The sequence below is a fragment of the Salmo salar genome, chromosome 17 (genome assembly GCF_965601325.2).
Source record: "Salmo salar chromosome 17, fSalSal1, whole genome shotgun sequence".
In the NCBI taxonomy this organism is placed as follows: domain Eukaryota; kingdom Metazoa; phylum Chordata; class Actinopteri; order Salmoniformes; family Salmonidae; genus Salmo; species Salmo salar.
The window spans coordinates 77,768,339-77,794,118 of record NC_138307.1 but is presented as its reverse complement, the minus strand read 5'-3'; the positions used below and the strand labels follow the sequence as shown (position 1 = coordinate 77,794,118).

The 25,780-nt window shown below is 45.6% G+C and overlaps 1 protein-coding gene across 1 annotated transcript in view; it reads right to left on the bottom strand.

The window, feature by feature from the left end:
* The window catches only part of LOC145861340 (ELKS/Rab6-interacting/CAST family member 1), a 293,504-nt gene that overhangs the window by 102,468 nt on the left and 165,256 nt on the right, over positions 1 to 25,780 (bottom strand). Inside the window, exons 4-11 of the mRNA XM_082963346.1 lie at positions 20,635 to 20,799; positions 19,373 to 19,499; positions 19,130 to 19,257; positions 11,262 to 11,339; positions 10,494 to 10,649; positions 9,991 to 10,083; positions 5,126 to 5,293; positions 3,300 to 3,467 (exon numbers count right to left, since the gene is read on the bottom strand). Coding sequence (XP_082819472.1) covers positions 3,300 to 3,467; positions 5,126 to 5,293; positions 9,991 to 10,083; positions 10,494 to 10,649; positions 11,262 to 11,339; positions 19,130 to 19,257; positions 19,373 to 19,499; positions 20,635 to 20,799 — 1,083 coding nt within the window. The remainder of the gene's footprint in view (positions 1 to 3,299; positions 3,468 to 5,125; positions 5,294 to 9,990; positions 10,084 to 10,493; positions 10,650 to 11,261; positions 11,340 to 19,129; positions 19,258 to 19,372; positions 19,500 to 20,634; positions 20,800 to 25,780) is intronic.

The following is a 25,780-nucleotide window of genomic DNA, read 5'->3' as shown; positions in this document are numbered from 1 at the left end:
CCTGACATGTAAACACAAACACAAACACTTTCTCCTTCTCCTCATGGAGGCACTGGTAGCTAGGTCTCATGTTCTGCTGCAGGGTCACAGAAGAACCATTCTGGGTTGGTATTCTGGCTGGTTGATGACTACATGATGATGGTTGATCACAGAAGAACCATTCTGGGTTGGTATTCTGGCTGGTTGATGACTACATGATGATGGTTGATCACAGAAGAACCATTCTGGGTTGGTATTCTGGCTGGTTGATGACTAGGTGATGATGGTTGATCACAGAAGAACCATTCTGGGTTGGTATTCTGGCTGGTTGATGACTACATGATGATGGTTGATCACAGAAGAACCATTCTGGGTTGGTATTCTGGCTGGTTGATGACTAGGTGATGATGGTTGATCACAGAAGAACCATTCTGGGTTGGTATTCTGGCTGGTTGATGACTACATGATGATGGTTGATCACAGAAGAACCATTCTGGGTTGGTATTCTGGCTGGTTGATGACTAGGTGATGATGGTTGATCACAGAAGAACCATTCTGGGTTGGTATTCTGGCTGGTTGATGACTACATGATGATGGTTGATCACAGAAGAACCATTCTGGGTTGGTATTCTGGCTGGTTGATGACTACATGATGATGGTTGATCACAGAAGAACCATTCTGGGTTGGTATTCTGGCTGGTTGATGACTACGTGATGATGGTTGATCACAGAAGAACCATTCTGGGTTGGTATTCTGGCTGGTTGATGACTACGTGATGATGGTTGATTAGAGTGAACTCTGGAGTTATCGGACACAGGAAATCTGAAATGTATTCTTGAGGACAATGGGGAGAAATAATTTTCCTCTTGTCTTTTTGACTACTGGAGAAATGCTCAAACAACATGGTCTCATATTGCCATCTAGTGGCAGTCAGGAAAAGCAGGTCATGTGTTGCAATAGAGGTGAATCAATAGACTTGTGAATCAATAGAGTTGAGATTCAATAGAGTTGAGATTCAATAGAGTTGTGAATCAATAGAGTTGTGAATCATAAGAGTTGAGATTCAATAGAGTTGTGAATCAATAGAGTTGTGAATCATAAGAGTTGAGATTCAATAGAGTTGTGATTCAATAGAGTTGAGATTCAATAGAGTTGTGAACCAATAGAGTTGTGAATCAATAGAGTTGTGAATCAACAGAAAAGATTCACTATGACAGCAAATTCACTGAGTATCCTGAGTGAAACTCAGTTGTCTGTCTAATAGAGTTATGCCAAGAGGTGAGATTCTCCTTCCATCACACTCTTTGTACAGAACCATCCCCTTTAATCATCACTCTGACATACCTTCTTCTGGAGGACGTTGGCCTTGCGTTCCTTCACATCCAGCATGTCACCCCCCCCATCCCCCCCCCCATCCCCCCCCCATCACCCCCCCCACACACACACACACACACACACATGGGACTAAATTATGAAAGATAAGAATTGAACTTTTGAATTCCGTAAAGTCAGTGTGGAAGAGGTGAACATATTATTGTTGTCTATCAACAATGAAAAGCCACCGGGGTGTGATAATCTGGATGGGAAATGACTGAGATAATAGCAGGCGATATTGCCACTCCTATTTGCCACATCTTCAATCTAAGTCCACTAGAGAGCGAGAGCCCTCAGGCCTGGAGGGAAGCTAACGTCATTCCGCTACCTAAGAATAGTAAAGCCCCCTTTACTGGCACAAATAGCCCACCAATCAGCCTGTTACCAACACGTAGTAAACTTCTGGAAACAAATGGTGTTTGACCAGATACAATGCTATTTTACAGTAAACAAATTGACAACAGAATTTCAGCACACTTATAGGGAAGGACATTCAACAAGCACGGCACTTACACAAATGACTGATGATTGGCTGAGAAAAATTGATGATAAAATGATTGTGGGGGCTGTCTTGTTAGACTTCAGTGTAGCTTTTGACATCATTGATCATAGTTTGCTGCTGGAAAAACGTTATGGCTTTACACCCCCTGCTATAATGTGGATAAAGAGTTACTTGTCTAACAGAACACAGAGGGTGTTCTTAAATGGAAGCCTTTTGGATATAATCCAGTTAGAATCAGGAATTCCCCAGGGTCGCTGTTTAGGCCCCTTGCTTTATTTCAATTTTTACTAACGTCATGCCACTGACTTTGAGTAAAGCCAGAGTTTCTATGTTTGAGGATGACTCAACACAATACACGTCGCTACTACAGCGACTGAAATCACTGCAACACTCAACAACGAGCTGCAGTTAGTTTCAGAGTGGGTGGCAAGGAATAAGTTAGCCCTAAATGTTTCTAAAACTAAAAGCATTGTATTTGGAACAAAACACTCACTAAACCCTAAACCTCAACTAAATCTTGTAATAAGTAATGTGGAAATTGAGCAAGTTGAGATGACTAAACTGCTTGGAGTAACCCTAGATTGTAAACTGTCATGGTCTGTCCATAATAAAAGCGATGCTCTGCCTTCTTAACAACACTGTCTTACAGGCCCTACTTTTGTGGCACCTTGACTACTGTTCAGTCGTGTGGTCAGGTGCCACAAGAAAGGACTTAGGAAAATTGCAATTGGCTCAGAACAGGGCAGCACGTCTGGCCCTTGGATGTACACAGAGAGCTAATATTAATAATATGCATGTCTCTCCTGGCTGAAAGTGGAGGAGAGATTGACTTCATCACTACTTGTATTTATGAGAGGTATTGACATGTTGAATGCACTGAGCTGTCTGTCTAAACTACTGGCACACAGCTCGGACACCCATGCATACCCCACAAGACATGCCACAAGAGGTCTCTTCACAGTCCCCAAGTCCAGAACAGACTATGGGAGGCGCACAGTACTACATAGAGCCATGACTACATGGAACTCTATTCCACATCAGGTAACTGACGCAAGCAGTAAAATTACACACACACACACACACACACACACACACACACACACACACACACACACACACACACACACACACACACACACACACACACACACACACACACACACACACACACACACACACACACACACACACACACACACACAAAGACCCATACACACACGATGACATACGCACTATACATACAGATGGATTTAGTATGTAGATATGTGGTAGTGGTGGAGTAGGGGCCTGAGGGAACACAGTGTGTTGTGAAATCTGTGAATGTATTGTAATGTTTTAAATGGTATAAACTGCCTTAATGTTGCAGGACCCCAGGAAGAGTATCTTCTAATGGGGATCCATAATAAATACCAATACACACACAGCCTCCACCTCGCCCCGTACCTTCTTCTGCAGGACGTTGACCTTGCGCTCCTTGACCTCCAGCATGTCCTTGAGGTCGTGTACCTCTCTGCTGAGCGTCCCCTTCTCCTCAGACGTCTCCTGGATCCGGTTCGACTTCTTATTCAGCTGGGAATCTTTCTCTTCCAGACGCAGACGCAGAGCATCCACCTGATACACACACACACACACACACACACACACACACACACACACACACACACACACACACACACACACACACACACACACACACACACACACACACACACACACACACACACACACACACCACACACACACACACACACACACACACACACACACACACAGTGTTAGATTAGACAAGGATCTGGTTAGACCACTTATTCAGCTGGGAATCTTTCTGTTCCCGACGCAGAGCATCCACCTGATACACATATATCAGACATTATCACAAATTAAATCAACAGGCAAATAAATGTGATACTTACAGTCCAGTCAACTTGTAAATACACTGGAAACAGCATCTCAGAGTAGGTGATCAAACTGATCCCAGATCAGCACTTGTAGTCCTACTCTGAGATGCTTAGTAAACACTGGTCCAGTTAAGCTGTAAACTGTGGCACCAAGAGACCATCTCTACAATACCCCTAGTAGAGCCCTGTCAGTAGTGTTAACGCTGAACAACATACCTCTGTCTGGAGGATAGTAGAGCCCTGTCAGTAGTGTTAACGCTGAACAACATACCTCTGTCTGGAGGATAGTAGAGCCCTGTCAGTAGTGTTAACGCTGAACAACATACCTCTGTCTGGAGGATAGCAGAGCCCTGTCAGTAGTGTTAACGCTGAACAACATACCTCTGTCTGGAGGATAGTAGAGCCCTGTCAGTAGTGTTAACGCTGAACAACATACCTCTGTCTGGAGGATAGCAGAGCCCTGTCAGTAGTGTTAACGCTGAACAACATACCTCTGTCTGGAGGATAGTAGAGCCCTGTCAGTAGTGTTAACGCTGAACAACATACCTCTGTCTGGAGGATAGCAGAGCCCTGTCAGTAGTGTTAACGCTGAACAACATACCTCTGTCTGGAGGATAGCAGAGCCCTGTCAGTAGTGTTAACGCTGAACAACATACCTCTGTCTGGAGGATAGCAGAGCCCTGTCAGTAGTGTTAACGCTGAACAACATACCTCTGTCTGGAGGATAGCAGAGCCCTGTCAGTAGTGTTAACGCTGAACAACATACCTCTGTCTGGAGGATAGCAGAGCCCTGTCAGTAGTGTTAACGCTGAACAACATACCTCTGTCTGGAGGATAGTAGAGCCCTGTCAGTAGTGTTAACGCTGAACAACATACCTCTGTCTGGAGGATAGCAGAGCCCTGTCAGTAGTGTTAACGCTGAACAACATACCTCTGTCTGGAGGATAGCAGAGCCCTGTCAGTAGTGTTAACGCTGAACAACATACCTCTGTCTGGAGGATAGCAGAGCCCTGTCAGTAGTGTTAACGCTGAACAACATACCTCTGTCTGGAGGATAGCAGAGCCCTGTCAGTAGTGTTAACGCTGAACAACATACCTCTGTCTGGAGGATAGCAGAGCCCTGTCAGTAGTGTTAACGCTGAACAACATACCTCTGTCTGGAGGATAGCAGAGCGCTGTCAGTAGTGTTAACGCTGAACAACATACCTCTGTCTGGAGGATAGCAGAGCCCTGTCAGTAGTGTTAACGCTGAACAACATACCTCTGTCTGGAGGATAGCAGAGCCCTGTCAGTAGTGTTAACGCTGAACAACATACCTCTGTCTGGAGGATAGCAGAGCCCTGTCAGTAGTGTTAACGCTGAACAACATACCTCTGTCTGGAGGATAGCAGAGCGCTGTTCCTTGGCGGTCAGTGACTCCTTGAGGACCTCGATGTGCTGTTTGCTGTCTGAGAACTGGTTGGTCAGAGTCTCCAGCTTGGTCCTCAAACCCATCAGCTCTGTCTCCTTCCTGCTGAGGTCCTGCTTTACCTGGTCAATCTGAGCACAGAGACAGAATCAATCAGCCCTATACGTTAGTATTGTCTTCATTCATACATGATCAGCCCTATACGTTAGTATTGTCTTCATTCATACATGATCAGCCCTATACGTTAGTATTGTCTTCATTCATACATGATCAGCCCTATACGTTAGTATTGTCTTCATTCATACATGATCAGCCCTATACGTTAGTATTGTCTTCATTCATACATGATCAGCCCTATACGTTAGTATTGTCTTCATTCATACATGATCAGCCCTATAGGTTAGTATTGTCTTCATTCATACATGATCAGCCCTATAGGTTAGTATTGTCTTCATTCATACATGATCAGCCCTATACGTTAGTATTGTCTTCATTCATACATGATCAGCCCTATACGTTAGTATTGTCTTCATTCATACATGATCAGCCCTATACGTTAGTATTGTCTTCATTCATACATGATCAGCCCTATACGTTAGTATTATCTTCATTCATACATGATCAGCCCTATACGTTAGTATTATCTTCATTCATACATGATCAGCCCTATACGTTAGTATTGTCTTCATTCATACATGATCAGCCCTATACGTTAGTATTGTCTTCATTCATACATGATCAGCCCTATACGTTAGTATTGTCTTCATTCATACATGATCAGCCCTATAGGTTAGTATTGAGTGTCTTCATTCATACATGATCAGCCCTATAGGTTAGTATTGAGTGTCTTCCTCTGTCTGTCAAAGGATATTGTATAACAGGGAATGTATTATTTCTCTCTCCCTCTCTCTCTCTCTCTCTCTCTCTCTCTCCATCCCTCTCTCCCTCTCCCTCCTCCTCTCTCTCTCTCCATCCCTCTCTCCCTCCTCCTCTCTCTCTCTCTCTCTCTCTCCTCCTCTCTCTCTCTCCCTCCTCCTCTCTCTTTCTCCATCCCTCTCTCCATCTCTCTCTCTCTCCCTCCTCCTTTCTCTCTTTCTCACTCTCTCTAAGTCTGTCTGCCTGTCGGTGTGTCCATCTGTCTGCCTGTCGTTGTGTCAGTCTGTCTGCCTGTCGTTGTGTCAGACTGTCTGCCTGTCTATCTATCTGTCTGTCTGTCTGTCTATCAGTCTGTCTGCCTGTCTATCTGTCTGTCTGCCTGTCTATCTGTCTGTCTGCCTGTAGGTGTGTCTGCCTGTCTGCCTGTCTATCTGTCTGTCTGCCTGTCTATCTGTCTGTCTGCCTGTCCGTTTGTCTTTATTTGACACTTGTTATTCCAGATAGTAATAACTCCTCACTGTAGCTGATGGGTTTGTTACTGTGGGGATGTTTTGCAGTGTCAGCAACGAGTGAACAAAACATCAATTATTTAGTGTGGGCGCACTAGGGTGCACCAGGGAATGTGCTGTCATTTTATCTACTTCTACACAATGTCCACATTATATGTGCACAGCAGCTAGCCATCCACAAACACAGACCATAGTGGAGAGAGAGAGAGAGAAAGGGAGAGAGTGAGAGAGAGAAAGAGGGAGCGAGAGAGAGAGAAAGGGAGAGAGTGAGAGAGAGAGCAAGAGAGAGAGAGGGTGAGAGAGAGAGAGAGAGAGAGAGAGAGAGAGAGGGTGAGAGAGAGTGAGAGAGGGTGAGAGAGTGAGAGAGGGTGAGAGAGGGTGAGAGAGTGAGAGAGGGTGAGAGAGAGTGAGAGAGGGTGAGAGAGTGAGAGAGGGTGAGAGAGAGTGAGAGAGGGTGAGAGAGTGAGAGAGGGAGAATAAACAACAGAACTATATTTATGACACCAGCTATAACCGTGGTGAAAATGTGTGCAAAAAAACAAGAGAAACAGAACAAAAAATAGAGAGAGAGAGAGAGAGAGAGAGACAGGTTAGAACAAGCAGCTTAGTACTCTACTGTACATCTACAGTAGCATGTCCAGCAGTCACCCTAGAGAAGAGGCATGCTAAAAACAACCAAGAGAGAGAGAGAAAGGGAGAGAGAGAGAGACAGAGAGAGACAGAGAGAGAGAGAGAGAGAGAGAGAGAGAGAGAGAGAGAGAGAGACAGAGAGAGAGAGAGAGACAGAGAGAGAGAAATACTAGAAGCCATAAACATGGAGATGTGGTTGTTAGTGTTTACAGCTCTACTCCAACCAGCGCTGAGGGAACAAGACAGAGAAAGATAGAAAGAAAGGATGACAACAGAGGGAAAGATAAAAGTGTCCCAGAGCGTCTAGTGTGATGCCAGACCTCTCAGTGCAGCACTGGGCAGCTCTGCTTCCCTGACCTGACTAGAGACCCAGTGACCTCATCTTACAGGGCAGCTGCCCACACAACCTGCCTTTGTAGTAACACTGTCTGGACTGATACCATCTTCCAGGGCAGCCGCCCACACAACCTGCCTTTGTAGTAACACTGTCTGGACTGATACCATCTTCCAGGGCAGCCGCCCACACAACCTGCCTTTGTAGTAACACTGTCTGGACTGATACCATCTTACAGGGCAGCTGCCCACACAACCTGCCTTTGTAGTAACACTGTCTGGACTGATACCATCTTCCAGGGCAGCTGCCCACACAACCTGCCTTTGTAGTAACACTGTCTGGACTGATACCATCTTCCAGGGCAGCTGCCCACACAACCTGCCTTTGTAGTAACACTGTCTGGACTGATACCATGCTACAGTCAATTGTTTTATCCTGCTGCCGTGTTGTTGCCTTCCGAACTCTTTCCACACACACACACACACACACACACACACACACACACACACACACACACACACACACACACACACACACACACACACACACACACTTTCCAAAAGATGTCACCTCTACATAAAACCATGGGTCCTACAGTCCTCAGTGTTTACTGGTGTTTCTCTGCTAATCAATAGATTTGTCTTCCTTCTGTTCTTCCTGTCCTCATACAATGATAGATAACATTATAGTGGTTGATATGGACTGGTCTGGGAACAGCAGCCTAAATGATAGATAACATTATAGTGGTTGATATGGACTGGTCTGGGAACAGCAGCCTAAATGATAGATAACATTATAGTGGTTGATATGGACTGGTCTGGGAACAACAGCCTAAATGATAGATAACATTATAGTGGTTGATATGGACTGGTCTGGGAACAGCAGCCTAAATGATAGATAACATTATAGTGGTTGATATGGACTGGTCTGGGAACAGCAGCCTAAATGATAGATAACATTATAGTGGTTGATATGGACTGGTCTGGGAACAGCAGCCTAAATGATAGATAACATTATAGTGGTTGATATGGACTGGTCTGGGAACAGCAGCCTAAATGATAGATAACATTATAGTGGTTGATATGGACTGGTCTGCGAACAGCAGCCTAAATGATAGATAACATTATAGTGGTTGATATGGACTGGTCTGGGAACAGCAGCCTAAATGATAGATAACATTATAGTGGTTGATATGGACTGGTCTGGGAACAGCAGCCTAAATGATAGATAACATTATAGTGGTTGATATGGACTGGTCTGGGAACAGCAGCCTAAATGATAGATAACATTATAGTGGTTGATATGGACTGGTCTGGGAACAGCAGCCTAAATGATAGATAACATTATAGTGGTTGATATGGACTGGTCTGGGAACAGCAGCCTAAATGATAGATAACATTATAGTGGTTGATATGGACTGGTCTGCGAACAGCAGCCTAAATGATAGATAACATTATAGTGGTTGATATGGACTGGTCTGGGAACAGCAGCCTAAATGATAGATAACATTATAGTGGTTGATATGGACTGGTCTGGGAACAACAGCCTAAATGATAGATAACATTATAGTGGTTGATATGGACTGGTCTGCGAACAGCAGCCTAAATGATAGATAACATTATAGTGGTTGATATGGACTGGTCTGGGAACAGCAGCCTAAATGATAGATAACATTATAGTGGTTGATATGGACTGGTCTGGGAACAGCGCCTAAATGATAGATAACATTATAGTGGTTGATATGGACTGGTCTGGGAACAGCAGCCTAAATGATAGATAACATTATAGTGGTTGATATGGACTGGTCTGGGAACAACAGCCTAAATGATAGATAACATTATAGTGGTTGATATGGACTGGTCTGCGAACAGCAGCCTAAATGATAGATAACATTATAGTGGTTGATATGGACTGGTCTGGGAACAGCGCCTAAATGATAGATAACATTATAGTGGTTGATATGGACTGGTCTGGGAACAGCAGCCTAAATGATAGATAACATTATAGTGGTTGATATGGACTGGTCTGGGAACAGCAGCCTAAATGATAGATAACATTATAGTGGTTGATATGGACTGGTCTGGGAACAGCAGCCTAAATGATAGATAACATTATAGTGGTTGATATGGACTGGTCTGGGAACAGCAGCCTAAATGATAGATAACATTATAGTGGTTGATATGGACTGGTCTGGGAACAGCAGCCTAAATGATAGATAACATTATAGTGGTTGATATGGACTGGTCTGGGAACAGCAGCCTAAACAACATTATTAAGCTATGATTAAACATCTATGATTAAACAGTTTCTCTCACACCACTTATCTGAGTTCCTCTAGCCTCATACTGGGTTTTCCTCTCACAGAGGTCACATGGGTATTCTGTTTAACGAGGGTCAGAAAGGTTGTACGAGGTTAATAAAGGTCAGAGTTGACAGGTTAAAGAGAGAGAGAGAGCTGTGTGGTGAAGTCCTTCCTTACTGCAGACACCTCCTGCTGCAGGTCGGCAGCCTTCTGCTTAAGCTCCTCCCCCTGGACCTCTCTCTGAGACAGCTCCTCCTTCAGCTGCTCTACCTGTCAGGAGAGTCAGTTAACTGGCTGTTACCAGGACGATAAGCACCACCACCAATCAGGAGCCATGATGTAGGCAACACAGGGCCAATCAGTAACCAGCTTTTGGACAGCCAATCAACAACCACCTTGCATGCTGCATGTCTGGTCCTCTGATCGTCACATGCCTTACAAATACAAGATGGTCTTTTCAAAATAACCTTGGAAAAGTTTCCACAGGCAGTCAGTCATTGGTAACAAGAACATGGTAGTACATTAACACCTGCTTGTCTCTAGCGTACAGGGCAGGCTGCTGGTCCAATAGGAAAGACCAGATCCATCTGTCACAGAGGCTGAAGGATAATCAACATGCTCTTTAAACAGCCCAGTGTTCTGCACTGAGTGGACTGTAGCTGGTGGGGATGTGGTGTTACCTTGTTCTTCATGAACTTGGAGTGTGATCTGTAGACCTCCATTTGTTTCATCTCCTCCTCTCTCTCCTCAGTGCTCAGAGCCCCGTTGGACTTCAACATCTCAATCTCCTCCTCCAGGTCCCTCAGACCTCGCTCCAGAGACTGGACCTTACAGTCCTACCACAAGAGAACACACACAGTTAAACACACACACTTCCTCCAGGTCCCTCAGACCTCGCTCCAGAGACTGGACCTTACAGTCCTACCACAAGAGAACACACACAGTTAAACACACACACTTCCTCCAGGTCCCTCAGACCTCGCTCCAGAGACTGGACCTTACAGTCCTACCACAAGAGAACACACACAGTTACACACACACACTTCCTCCAGGTCCCTCAGACCTCGCTCCAGAGACTGGACCTCAGAGTCCTGGGACGGAGGAGAGGAAGTTAGAACACACTCCATTATTGTTATTTTATTGTTACTATTTCCTACTATTTTTTGGCACATTTTTCACACTTTTTAACTATGAATTGTTGGGAAAGGGCTCGTAAGTAAGAGTTTCACTGTAAAGGGTGACTCATATGACTCGTGTTGTAATATTACAGTTTCTCACATTGTACAGGAAGTCAATCTCTCACCACACACACAAACTTGGACAAACACAAACACCTTCATCTTGATGACGGTCTCACTTTGGCATTCTAAGTGAAACATGAGCATACACACTCTCTCTAACCTGCCTCTCTCTCTCTCTCTCTCTCTCTCTCTCACTCTCTCTCTCACCTTCATCTCGATGACGGTCTGCAGGGCCTTGGTCTTGGCTGATTCAGGGGCTCCTTCATAGCTCCGTCGGTGCAGCTCCTGAGGAGAAACAGGGTAGACAGCAGCATGGTGGTGGTTAGCACGCCCAGGAGAGAACCCAACAGCATGGTGACTGTCATCACGCCCAGGAGAGAACCCAACAGCATGGTGACTGTCATCATGACCAGGAGAGAACCCAACAGCATGGTGACTGTCATCATGACCAGGAGAGAACCCAACAGCATGGTGACTGTCATCACGACCAGGAGAGAACCCAACAGCATGGTGACTGTCATCATGACCAGGAGAGAACCCAACAGCATGGTGACTGTCATCACGCCCAGGAGAGAACCCAACAGCATGGTGACTGTCATCACGCCCAGGAGAGAACCCAACAGCATGGTGACTGTCATCACGACCAGGAGAGAACCCAACAGCATGGTGACTGTCATCACGACCAGGAGAGAACCCAACAGCATGGTGACTGTCATCATGACCAGGAGAGAACCCAACAGCATGGTTACTGTCATCATGACCAGGAGAGAACCCAACAGCATGGTGACTGTCATCATGACCAGGAGAGAACCCAACAGCATGGTGACTGTCATCATGACCAGGAGAGAACCCAACAGCATGGTGACTGTCATCACGACCAGGAGAGAACCCAACAGCATGGTGACTGTCATCACGACCAGGAGAGAACCAAACAGCATGGTGACTGTCATCATGACCAGGAGAGAACCCAACAGCATGGTGACTGTCATCATGACCAGGAGAGAACCCAACAGCATGGTGACTGTCATCATGACCAGGAGAGAACCCAACAGCATGGTGACTGTCATCATGACCAGGAGAGAACCCAACAGCATGGTGACTGTCATCATGACCAGGAGAGAACCCAACAGCATGGTGACTGTCATCATGACCAGGAGAGAACCCAACAGCATGGTGACTGTCATCATGACCAGGAGAGAACCCAACAGCATGGTGACTGTCATCACGCCCAGGAGAGAACCCAACAGCATGGTGACTGTCATCACGACCAGGAGAGAACCCAACAGCATGGTGACTGTCATCACGCCCAGGAGAGAACTCAACAGCATGGTGACTGTCATCACGACCAGGAGAGAACCCAACAGCATGGTGACTGTCATCATGACCAGGAGAGAACCCAACAGCATGGTGACTGTCATCATGACCAGGAGAGAACCCAACAGCATGGTGACTGTCATCATGACCAGGAGAGAACCCAACAGCATGGTGACTGTCATCATGACCGGGAGAGAACCCAACAGCATGGTGACTGTCATCATGACGAGGAGAGAACCCAACAGCATGGTGACTGTCATCATGACCGGGAGAGAACCCAACAGCATGGTGACTGTCATCACGACCAGGAGAGAACCCAACAGCATGGTGACTGTCATCATGACCAGGAGAGAACCCAACAGCATGGTGACTGTCATCATGACCAGGAGAGAACCCAACAGCATGGTGACTGTCATCATGACCAGGAGAGAACCCAACAGCATGGTGACTGTCATCACGCCCAGGAGAGAACCCAACAGCATGGTGACTGTCATCACGCCCAGGAGAGAACCCAACAGCATGGTGACTGTCATCATGACCGGGAGAGAACCCAACAGCATGGTGACTGTCATCATGACCGGGAGAGAACCCAACAGCATGGTGACTGTCATCATGACCGGGAGAGAACCCAACAGCATGGTGACTGTCATCATGACCGGGAGAGAACCCAACAGCATGGTGACTGTCATCACGACCAGGAGAGAACCCAACAGCATGGTGACTGTCATCATGACCAGGAGAGAACCCAACAGCATGGTGACTGTCATCACGACCAGGAGAGAACCCAACAGCATGGTGACTGTCATCACGACCAGGAGAGAACCAAACAGCATGGTGACTGTCATCATGACCAGGAGAGAACCCAACAGCATGGTGACTGTCATCATGACCAGGAGAGAACCCAACAGCATGGTGACTGTCATCATGACCAGGAGAGAACCCAACAGCATGGTGACTGTCATCATGACCAGGAGAGAACCCAACAGCATGGTGACTGTCATCATGACCAGGAGAGAACCCAACAGCATGGTGACTGTCATCATGACCAGGAGAGAACCCAACAGCATGGTGACTGTCATCATGACCAGGAGAGAACCCAACAGCATGGTGACTGTCATCACGCCCAGGAGAGAACCCAACAGCATGGTGACTGTCATCACGACCAGGAGAGAACCCAACAGCATGGTGACTGTCATCACGCCCAGGAGAGAACTCAACAGCATGGTGACTGTCATCACGACCAGGAGAGAACCCAACAGCATGGTGACTGTCATCATGACCAGGAGAGAACCCAACAGCATGGTGACTGTCATCATGACCAGGAGAGAACCCAACAGCATGGTGACTGTCATCATGACCAGGAGAGAACCCAACAGCATGGTGACTGTCATCATGACCGGAGAGAACCCAACAGCATGGTGACTGTCATCATGACCAGGAGAGAACCCAACAGCATGGTGACTGTCATCATGACCGGGAGAGAACCCAACAGCATGGTGACTGTCATCACGACCAGGAGAGAACCCAACAGCATGGTGACTGTCATCATGACCAGGAGAGAACCCAACAGCATGGTGACTGTCATCATGACCAGGAGAGAACCCAACAGCATGGTGACTGTCATCATGACCAGGAGAGAACCCAACAGCATGGTGACTGTCATCACGCGCAGGAGAGAACCCAACAGCATGGTGACTGTCATCACGCCCAGGAGAGAACCCAACAGCATGGTGACTGTCATCATGACCGGGAGAGAACCCAACAGCATGGTGACTGTCATCATGACCGGGAGAGAACCCAACAGCATGGTGACTGTCATCATGACCGGGAGAGAACCCAACAGCATGGTGACTGTCATCATGACCGGGAGAGAACCCAACAGCATGGTGACTGTCATCACGACCAGGAGAGAACCCAACAGCATGGTGACTGTCATCATGACCAGGAGAGAACCCAACAGCATGGTGACTGTCATCATGACCAGGAGAGAACCCAACAGCATGGTGACTGTCATCATGACCAGGAGAGAACCCAACAGCATGGTGACTGTCATCATGACCAGGAGAGAACCCAACAGCATGGTGACTGTCATCACGCCCAGGAGGGAACCCAACAGCATGGTGACTGTCATCACGACCAGGAGAGAACCCAACAGCATGGTGACTGTCATCATGACCAGGAGAGAACCCAACAGCATGGTGACTGTCGTCATGACCAGCAGAACAGAAGACAGTGTGTCGGTCAGGGCCAGCAGGAGCTATTGGGATGAAGTGTCTTCCCCTAGCCGTCATATTTCTGGCTAGCACCGTCGTGTCCATTCCACCATCCCACATCCTCACAAGTCAATGGAGAGTCTGGTTCAAAGCTAACGCTAATAGTGTTCTCAGAGCTAACGTTCAAAGCTCCTGTACCTACTAGACTTAAATGCTTCCACTAGTGTGTTACGATAAAAACCACTAAAGCTCGCCTTCCTAATGCTATTCTAGACTCTTAATGTGTCTGCCTTTCACTAGTGTACTGTCTCTGTCTCTGAACCAGTTGTGATGTTAGAGAGAGAGAGGGCTGAAGAGAGAGACACAGAGAGAGGGAGAGAGAGAGCTGAAGAGAGAGACACAGAGAAAGGGAGAGAGAGGGAGAGAGAGGGAGAGAGAGGAGAGAGAGGGAGAGAGAGGAGAGAGAGAGGGGAGAGAGGAGAGAGAGACGAGAGAGGGGAGAGAGGAGAGAGGGGAGAGAGGAGAGAGAGGGGAGAGAGGAGAGAGAGACGAGAGAGGAGAGGAGAGGAGAGAGAGAAGAGAGGAGAGAGTCACGTTGCCTTGCTTCTCTGAATGATGGTGTATGAGGGTCCTACAGAGAGAACTAATGCAGCCTTTCTAGTGGAGAAGACAGCACTAACAAAGGAGAGAGAGCTTTTGGTGCTGGGGCAGTGGTGGACACACACACACACACACACACACACACACACACACACACACACACACACACACACACACACACACACAACACACACACACACACACACACACACACACACACACACACACACACACACACACACACACACACACACCTTCCCTCCCTCTCTCTCTCCCTGAAACCTTCCCTCCCTCCCTCTCTCTCCCTTTCTCTATTGCTCTCCTCTAACTCAACACTCCCTCCCTCCCTCCTCCTCCTCCCTCCTCCCTCACTCCTGTCTTCCTCCATCCCTGGCTTTCTTCCCCACCATGTTCTCTCTCTCTCTCTCTCTCTCTCTCTCTCTCTCTCTCTCTCTCTCTCTCTCTCTCTCTCTCTCTCTCTCTCTCTCTCTCTCTCGCTCGCTCGCTCGCTCTGTGTCATGAACAATATGGTTCAGTGGAGATGAGTCATTCCTGGAACTAAAGCAGTGTTATTATGGGATAGATGATAGGGCTGTCCTTGTCCCTGTGTATGAGGTTCCCCGAGCAACACAGCTGTGGCACACAGAGTTGAATGCCTCTAGACACTGATCTGAGGTCAGTCTGTATTGAGTAGTCATACAAAGACAACGGTCATTAATGGGCTCTGGCAAGCATTGAGTGCCCCTATACACTGATCTGAGGTCAGTCTGTATTGAGTTTTAATACAGCGGTTATGGTTAGAACTGGGCTGTGGCCAGAGTAGACTGCATCTGGAAACTGATCATGTTTAAGGTCAGTACGTATCCCTAAAGGTTATGGTTAACCCTGGGCTTTAGGCAGTGTTGACTGCCCCTGGACACTGATGAGGTCAGCTTTATCACCTAAAGGTTATGGTTAACCCTGGGCTTTAGGCAGTGTTGACTGCCCCTGGACACTGGTGAGGTCAGTACGTATCCCTAAAGGTTATGGTTAACCCTGGGCTTTAGGCAGTGTTGACTGCCCCTGGACACTGGTGAGGTCAGTACGTATCCCTAAAGGTTATGGTTAACCCTGGGTTTTAGACAGTGTTGACTGCCCCTGGACACTGATAAGGTCAGCTTTATCACCTAAAGGTTATGGTTAACCCTGGGCTTTAGACAGTGTTGACTGCCCCTGGACACTGGTGAGGTCAGTACGTATCCCTAAAGGTTATGGTTAACCCTGGGCTTTAGGCAGTGTTGACTGCCCCTGGACACTGGTGAGGTCAGTACGTATCCCTAAAGGTTATGGTTAACCCTGGGTTTTAGACAGTGTTGACTGCCCCTGGACACTGATAAGGTCAGCTTTATCACCTAAAGGTTATGGTTAACCCTGGGCTTTAGGCAGTGTTGACTGCCCCTGGACACTGGTGAGGTCAGTACGTATCCCTAAAGGTTATGGTTAACCCTGGGTTTTAGGCAGTGTTGACTGCCCCTGGACACTGATAAGGTCAGCTTTATCACCTAAAGGTTATGGTTAACCCTGGGTTTTAGGCAGTGTTGACTGCCCCTGGACACTGATGAGGTCAGTACATATCCCTAAAGGTTATGGTTAACCCTGGGTTTTAGACAGTGTTGACTGCCCCTGGACACTGATAAGGTCAGCTTTATCACCTAAAGGTTATGGTTAACCCTGGGCTTTAGGCAGTGTTGACTGCCCCTGGACACTGATAAGGTCAGCTTTATCACCTAAAGGTTATGGTTAACCCTGGGTTTTAGACAGTGTTGACTGCCCCTGGACACTGATGAGGTCAGCTTTATCACCTAAAGGTTATGGTTAACCCTGGGTTTTAGGCAGTGTTGACTGCCCCTGGACACTGATGAGGTCAGCTTTATCACCTAAATGTTATGGTTATGAGGGCTGCTCTGGCCTCACAGCATGACGTCTTGTCTGGTCTTTACAGTCATGAAGACAAAGACAAATACTTTTTCTCAGCTTATATAAGTAGCTTATTTTAGTGCCGTGTTCACCAAACTCTTTCACCCACGCTCCCCTTTCATCATAGGGGAAAAGCATGTTTATTTAGCAGGGGTATACTTCCTGTACACGTTGTGGATGGATTCTCAACACAACCAAAGCTGTTATGAAAAACTGGTGTTGTGGTGAAACTGGTGCAGTTCCTCCTCGCCCCACTAGATGTCAGAGTGGTCCTACAGTTCCTCTGAGGCTGGAGGAGGTTAATGGGTGTCTGTGCTACTGCCTGACCAGAATACAGAACAAGAGAATGAGGGCGGGAGGGAGGGAGGGAGGGAGGAGATTCCCGTCGTGTCAAAGTGTGGGTCTGAATGCTGATCAGACTGACTCTCTGACTTTCTCCTCTTTCTCTCTCCTCTGGTGTCATTCTGGCAAGGTAAGGTCTGTCTATAGTAAAGGTAAGGTCTGTGTATAGTAAAGATAAGGTCTGTGTATAGTAAAGATAAGATCTGTGTATAGTAAAGGCTCTGTGGTAACAGAGTTGCATTGAATTCAGTTAGTTGTGGGGCTCTGTGGTAACAGAGTTGTAATGAATTCAGTTAGCTGTGGGGCTCTGTGGTAACAGAGCAGTAATGAATTCAGTTAGCTGTGGGGCTCTGTGGTAACAGAGTTGTAACAGTTAGCTGTGGGGCTCTGTGGTAACAGAGATGTAATGAATTCAGTTAGCTGTGGGGCTCTGTGGTAACAGAGTTGTAATGAATTCAGTTAGCTGTGGGGATCTGTGGTAACAGAGTTGTAATGAATTCAGTTAGCTGTGGGGCTCTGTGGTAACAGAGTTGTAACAGTTAGCTGTGGGGCTCTGTGGTAACAGAGTTGCATTGAATTCAGTTAGCTGTGGGGCTCTGTGGTAACAGAGTTGTAATGAATTCAGTTAGCTGTGGGGCTCTGTGGTAACAGAGTTGTAATGAATTCAGTTAGCTGTGGGGCTCTGTGGTAAAAAAGCTGTAATGATTTCAGTTAGCTGTGGGGATCTGTGGTAACAGAGTTGTAATGAATTCAGTTAGCTGTGGGGCTCTGTGGTAACAGAACTGTAATGAATTCAGTTAGCTGTGGGGCTCTGTGGTAAAAAACCTGTAATGATTTCAGTTAGCTGTGGGACTCTGTGGTAACAGAGCTGTAATGAATTCAGTTAGCTGTGGGGCTCTGTGGTAACAGAGTTGTAACAGTTAGCTGTGGGGCTCTGTGGTAACAGAGCTGTAATGAATTCAGTTAGCTGTGGGGCTCTGTGGTAACAGAGTTGTAACAGTTAGCTGTGGGGCTCTGTGGTAACAGAGCTGTAATGAATTCAGTTAGCTGTGGGGCTCTGTGGTAACAGAGTTGTAATGAATTCAGTTAGCTGTGGGGCTCTGTGGTAACAGAGTTGTAATGAATTCAGTTAGCTGTGGGGCTCTGTGGTAACAGTGCTGTAATGAATTCAGTTAGCTGTGGGGCTCTGTGGTAACAGAGCTGTAATGAATTCAGTTAGCTGTGGGGCTCTGTGGTAACAGAGTTGTAACAGTTAGCTGTGGGACTCTGTGGTAACAGAGCTGTAATGAATTCAGTTAGCTGTGGGGCTCTGTGGTAACAGAGTTGTAACAGTTAGCTGTGGGGCTCTGTGGTAACAGTGCTGTAATGAATTCAGTTAGCTGTGGGGCTCTGTGGTAATAGAGTTGTAATGAATTCAGTTAGCTGTAGGGCTCTGTGGTAACAGAGTTGTAATGAATTCAGTTAGCTGTGGGGCTCTGTGGTAACAGAGTGTTGTTTACATGAGCGTGACCAGCACATGACGACACTCTGGAGGAACTCTGTAACAACCATAGAGTTATGAATTAATTCTTTCCCCTCCCCTCCTCTGTTTCGCTCTCTCCTTCTCTCCCCCTCTCCCCCTCTCCCCCATACCCTCACACACACCCTCACCTCTCGTAGGGCGTTGGTCTCCTTGTCTTTCTGTTCCAGTAGACTGTCTAGGTGGTGGATGTGCATCTCAGCCTCAGCCAGTCTCCTGGTCCTCTCATGGTCCTCCTCTGAGGCCTTGGCTGACAGACCTGGAATACACACCATAGTGATGCTTTTAAAAGTGTGTGTGTGTGTTGTGTTGTGTTGTGGGTGTGTGTGGGTGTGTGTGTGTGCGTGCGTGCGTGTGTGTGAACCCCACCATACCTTTGCTCTGCAGCATCTCCAGTAGTTTCTTGATAGACTGGTCTCTGGCCCCCAGGGTCTGTTTCTGACTGTCGATCCTCAACTCCATCTCCTCCAACGTCTTCCTCAGGAGGAACAACTCTTTGGCCTGGAGGTTACATTCAATACAATTCAATTCAAACTAATTGTATTTTCCTTGGCCTAGAGGTTAGATTAAATGAAATGCAACTGTATTCATCTCTTTGGCCTAGAGGAAAGTGTCACACCCTGATCTGTTTCACCTGTCTTTGTGATTGTCTCCACCCCCCTCCAGGTGTCGCCCATCTTCCCCATTATCCCCAGTGTATTTATACCTGTGCTCTCTGTTTGTCTGTTGTCAGTTTGTTTTGTTTTGTTCGTCAAGCCTACCAGCGTTTTCCCCTTGCTCCTATCTTTTTCCAGTTCCTAACTATTCCTACACATTGGGGCCGTGCATTTTCTAGTACCTGTTTTCTAGTTTTCCTGGTTTTTACCATTCTGTCTACCCTGACCCTGAGCCTGCCTGCCGTTCTGTACCTTATGGACTCTGATCTGGATTACTGACCTCTGCCTGCCCCCTGTTCAAGTAATAAACTGTTGTTATTTTAACAGTGTGCATCTGTGTCTTCTCCTGAAACGGAATAGTTAGATTCAATTCAATTTAATGGGAGAACACAAGACACCTCCTTTCAGTAATGTCAACTCCTGAATCCAAGATACTTCTCAGCATGTTTGTGTTATTTATTCATTCACTTAGTTAGCCTAGAGATTAGATTCAATCAAACGTTATTTATTTAATGAACTTTCTAATTCAATGAACTTTATTGATACCAGTAGGGGAAACATGACATGATTGTGATATTTCTAAATGAGGTTAGTTAGTTCTTTATACTTGTTGTACTGTTGTATGTCCATTACCATTGCATTCCTCAAGTTATTCAGAGGAGTATGCCTTCTGCCAAATGAAATGAAATAGAGTGTACAACATGACACTGAATAAAGTACAGAATCCTAAATAAGACTCTGATGAACTGACATGTAAATGTTCACTGTGTGTTTTCTATCTGTTCTTTCACTGTAAACCAGAGCCCCAGAAATGCATTCTGTGTAAACTCAATGGACCAACTCGTTTTTTAAATCTTATTAGAAGTGAAACTAGACCTGGGCCCTTATCCAGAAGGTATCTCTGAATAGGAGCGCTGATGAGATTATATGAACAGATCCTAGATCAGGACTCAGAGCAGCTTTCTCCAACTAGACCTCACCTGTCGCTGGTGTTCACCTTGGAGCCTGTGGAAGTTCTCCTCTGTGGGTTCAAATGACAGAGGTTCTCCAGGTCTCCCTCCACTACAGTCCTGCTGGAACAACTGATTCAGATCTCTCTGGGTCCTCAACTCATCCTGCAGGGCCTGCACTGTCATCTGGAGGTGCTGAGGAGAGAGAGAGGGGAGAGAGGGTGGGAAAAGTGAGGAATTCAGTCAAGTGTAACAGAGTTAAGATCGTACAGAAGGAGGAAGTATTGATTGAGTACTGTGTTTATTTTCACTGTTACAGTATAATATTCAGAATTAGCGTTGGTATCTTCATCATCATCGTTATCATATTGCCCCAGTAATAATGTTTCTTCATCACCTGACCATAACAGAGAGAGAATGATACCCAAGGGGCGCTTTTCACTAAACAATTTAGGCAACAGGGATCTTGATCCAGGAGGGGGTTGAATATCTCTGCTGTAACCAAGAAGTTTGATCTTGACATTTAGACACTTAACTAGCAAGTTAGCAAACCAAATGCATAGCTGGAGCCCTGAGCTGCATATCATTTATTTGACACATCTTAGATTTCTATAGTTATACTTAACATATAGTAATAAGCAGTTCTTCCTGCCTTTGATATCAGTTACAGTTTGTAGTTCTTCCTGCCTCAGTTACAGTTTATAGTTCTTCCTGCCTCAGTTACAGTTTATAGTTCTTCCTGCCTCAGTTACAGTTTGTAGTTCTTCCTGCCTCAGTTACAGTTTATAGTTCTTCCTGCCTCAGTTGCAGTTTATAGTTCTTCCTGTCTCAGTTACAGTTTGTAGTTCTTCCTGCCTCAGTTACAGTTTATAGTTCTTCCTGCCTCAGTTACAGTTTATAGTTCTTCCTGCCTCAGTTACAGTTTGTAGTTCTTCCTGCCTCAGTTACAGTTTGTAGTTCTTCCTGCCTCAGTTACAGCTTGTAGTTCTTCCTGCCTCAGTTACAGTTTGTAGTTCTTCCTGCCTCAGTTACAGTTTATAGTTCTTCCTGCCTCAGTTACAGCTTGTAGTTCTTCCTGCCTCAGTTACAGTTTGTAGTTCTTCCTGCCTCAGTTACAGTTTGTAGTTCTTCCTGAATCAGTTACAGTTTGTAGTTTCAGCCTACTGCCTTCTCTCACTGCTTCCTTTCCATCTCTCTCTCCATCCCACAACCCTTTCTACTGGCATAGACGTGACATGAGACAAGAACAAGGTGAAACCAGCCTGAAACTAGAAGAAACGAGCCACCTACAGTAGGATTCCCCACACAGCAGCTTCTTGTCAGTGTTACTAGCTATCTGGCTGAACAGAATCCCAACACATGGACTTCTGCCCCATGGAGAGCCATAGTAATGGCGTCTTTTTGTAGGCACTAACTCCGCCGTGGCTCGTTGGACAAAGCCTATGGGGAAATGAATGGTTTTTTTGGAGGGTTTTGGGATAAACGCCAAAAATAAGGTCTGGTTCACAGTCTTAGACGTTTTGTTCTACAGGATAATCTCCAAGAGATAATGTCCCTTTTTGTGAATTTTGGAGCATTTATGTGATCAAAACAAGCTTCATAATTCATAAAGGTCGTGTTAACAGACTGCTGTTATATCATAGAACATACCGTACAACATCTCCTTAGCCTTAGTTAACCTCAGACCTTCATTTCAGCATTTATTCCTAAACTCCATTCTTTCCCCATTTATTTTCCCCATAGGAATGGCTGAACGAACCAGCGGGGCCTCATTTCCATTGTTTTTAGGACTACAAGCTGGTGATCTCGTTTTTTGTAAAGTTGTCAAATAACCCGGCCAGAAAATGTGACACGTCACCTCCTATGCAAATGTGGGTTCTGAAACCTTGATACTTCAAGTCCGCTCCGCTGGGAGGGTGGAAACGGAGAGTGGCTTTGTGCCATTACAGTGTTGACAGAGGGCTTTGGACAGCAAAATGTCACTCGGAACCTGTCCAGAACCGCTCAAAGTCACCCATCTAAGAGAATATTGTATGTTGTATTCAGATCCATAGATATACTTTTACTCAACCTTGTGTGCCTGTCTGTCTGCCTGTTTGTAGATGAGAATATGAGCATACAGGTGAGATCATAACATTTTAAAGGATTTGAATATTGACTACCTATTTAATGTCAATGGAGGTTCAACACTGGTGTTGAAAGAAATTATAAATACAATCATTTTACAACCATTCGATGAGTCCTTTATACATCCATGCTATAAAACGGAATGTCTAGAATTATAACAATATTGTAAATTCTAAAAGTTGACCTAACTCTCTAAAGACAAGGCTCTGGACGGGTGGGAAAAGGTGACATGTAGAAGGACTCAATTATTTCAATATTCAAATAATGTACCTATCTGACATCACTGGAGGTCCATAATACCCATGTTCAACATCACTGGAGGTTCATAATACCCATGTTCAACATCACTGGAGGTCCATAATACCCATGTTCAACATCACTGGAGGTCCATAATACCCATGTTCAACATCACTGGAGGTCCATAATACCCATGTTCAACATCACTGGAGGTTCATAATAACCATGTTCAACATCACTGGAGGTCCATAATAACCATGTTCCACATCACTGGAGGTCCATAATACCCATGTTCAACATCACTGGAGGTCCATAATACCCATGTTCAACATCACTGGAGGTTCATAATACCCATGTTCAACATCACTGGAGGTTCATAATACCCATGTTCAACATCACTGGAGGTTCATAATACCCATGTTCAACATCACTGGAGGTTCATAATAACCATGTTCAACATCACTGGAGGTCCATAATACCCATGTTCAACATCACTGGAGGTCCATAATACCCATGTTCAACATCACTGGAGGTTCATAATACCCATGTTCAACATCACTGGAGGTTCATAATAACCATGTTCAACATCACTGGAGGTTCATAATACCCATGTTCAACATCACTGGAGGTTCATAATAACCATGTTCAACATCACTGGAGGTCCATAATACCCATGTTCAACATCACTGGAGGTCCATAATACCCATGTTCAACATCACTGGAGGTTCATAATACCCATGTTCAACATCACTGGAGGTTCATAATAACCATGTTCAACATCACTGGAGGTCCATAATACCCATGTTCAACATCACTGGAGGTCCATAATAACCATGTTCAACATCACTGGAGGTCCATAATACCCATGTTCAACATCACTGGAGGTTCATAATAACCATGTTCAACATCACTGGAGCTCCATAATACCCATGTTCCACATCACTGGAGGTCCATAATACCCATGTTCAACATCACTGGAGGTTCATAATACCCATGTTCAACATCACTGGAGGTCCATAATACCCATGTTCAACATCACTGGAGGTTCATAATACCCATGTTCAACATCACTGGAGGTTCATAATACCCATGTTCAACATCACTGGAGGTTCATAATAACCATGTTCAACATCACTGGAGGTTCATAATACCCATGTTCAACATCACTGGAGGTTCATAATACCCATGTTCAACATCACTGGAGGTCCATAATACCCATGTTCAACATCACTGGAGGTCCATAATACCCATGTTCAACATCACTGGAGGTACATAATAACCATGTTCAACATCACTGGAGGTTCATAATACCCATGTTCAACATCACTGGAGGTTCATAATACCCATGTTCAACATCACTGGAGGTCCATAATAACCATGTTCAACATCACTGGAGGTCCATAATAACCATGTTCAACATCACTGGAGGTCCATAATACCCATGTTCAACATCACTGGAGGTTCATAATACCCATGTTCAACATCACTGGAGGTTCATAATACCCATGTTCAACATCACTGGAGGTTCATAATACCCATGTTCAACATCACTGGAGGTTCATAATACCCATGCTCAACATCACTGGAGCTCCATAATACCCATGTTCAACATCACTGGAGGTCCATAATACCCATGTTCAACATCACTGGAGGTTCATAATACCCATGTTCAACATCACTGGAGGTTCATAATACCCATGTTCAACATCACTGGAGGTCCATAATAACCATGTTCAACATCACTGGAGGTTCATAATACCCATGTTCAACATCACTGGAGGTCCATAATAACCATGTTCAACATCACTGGAGGTCCATAATAACCATGTTCAACATCACTGGAGGTCCATAATAACCATGTTCAACATCACTGGAGGTCCATAATACCCATGTTCAACATCACTGGAGGTCCATAATAACCATGTTCAACATCACTGGAGGTTCATAATACCCATGTTCAACATCACTGGAGGTCCATAATACCCATGTTCAACATCACTGGAGGTTCATAATACCCATGTTCAACATCACTGGAGGTTCATAATACCCATGTTCAACATCACTGGAGGTCCATAATAACCATGTTCAACATCACTGGAGGTTCATAATACCCATGTTCAACATCACTGGAGGTCCATAATAACCATGTTCAACATCACTGGAGGTCCATAATACCCATGTTCAACATCACTGGAGGTTCATAATACCCATGTTCAACATCACTGGAGGTCCATAATACCCATGTTCAACATCACTGGAGGTCCATAATACCCATGTTCAACATCACTGGAGGTTCATAATAACCATGTTCAACATCACTGGAGGTTCATAATACCCATGTTCAACATCACTGGAGGTTCATAATACCCATGTTCAACATCACTGGAGGTTCATAATACCCATGTTCAACATCACTGGAGGTTCATAATACCCATGTTCAACATCACTGGAGGTCCATAATACCCATGTTCAACATCACTGGAGGTTCATAATAACCATGTTCAACATCACTGGAGGTCCATAATACCCATGTTCAACATCACTGGAGGTCCATAATACCCATGTTCAACATCACTGGAGGTTCATAATACCCATGTTCAACATCACTGGAGGTTCATAATAACCATGTTCAACATCACTGGAGGTCCATAATACCCATGTTCAACATCACTGGAGGTCCATAATACCCATGTTCAACATCACTGGAGGTCCATAATACCCATGTTCAACATCACTGGAGGTTCATAATAACCATGTTCAACATCACTGGAGCTCCATAATACCCATGTTCCACATCACTGGAGGTCCATAA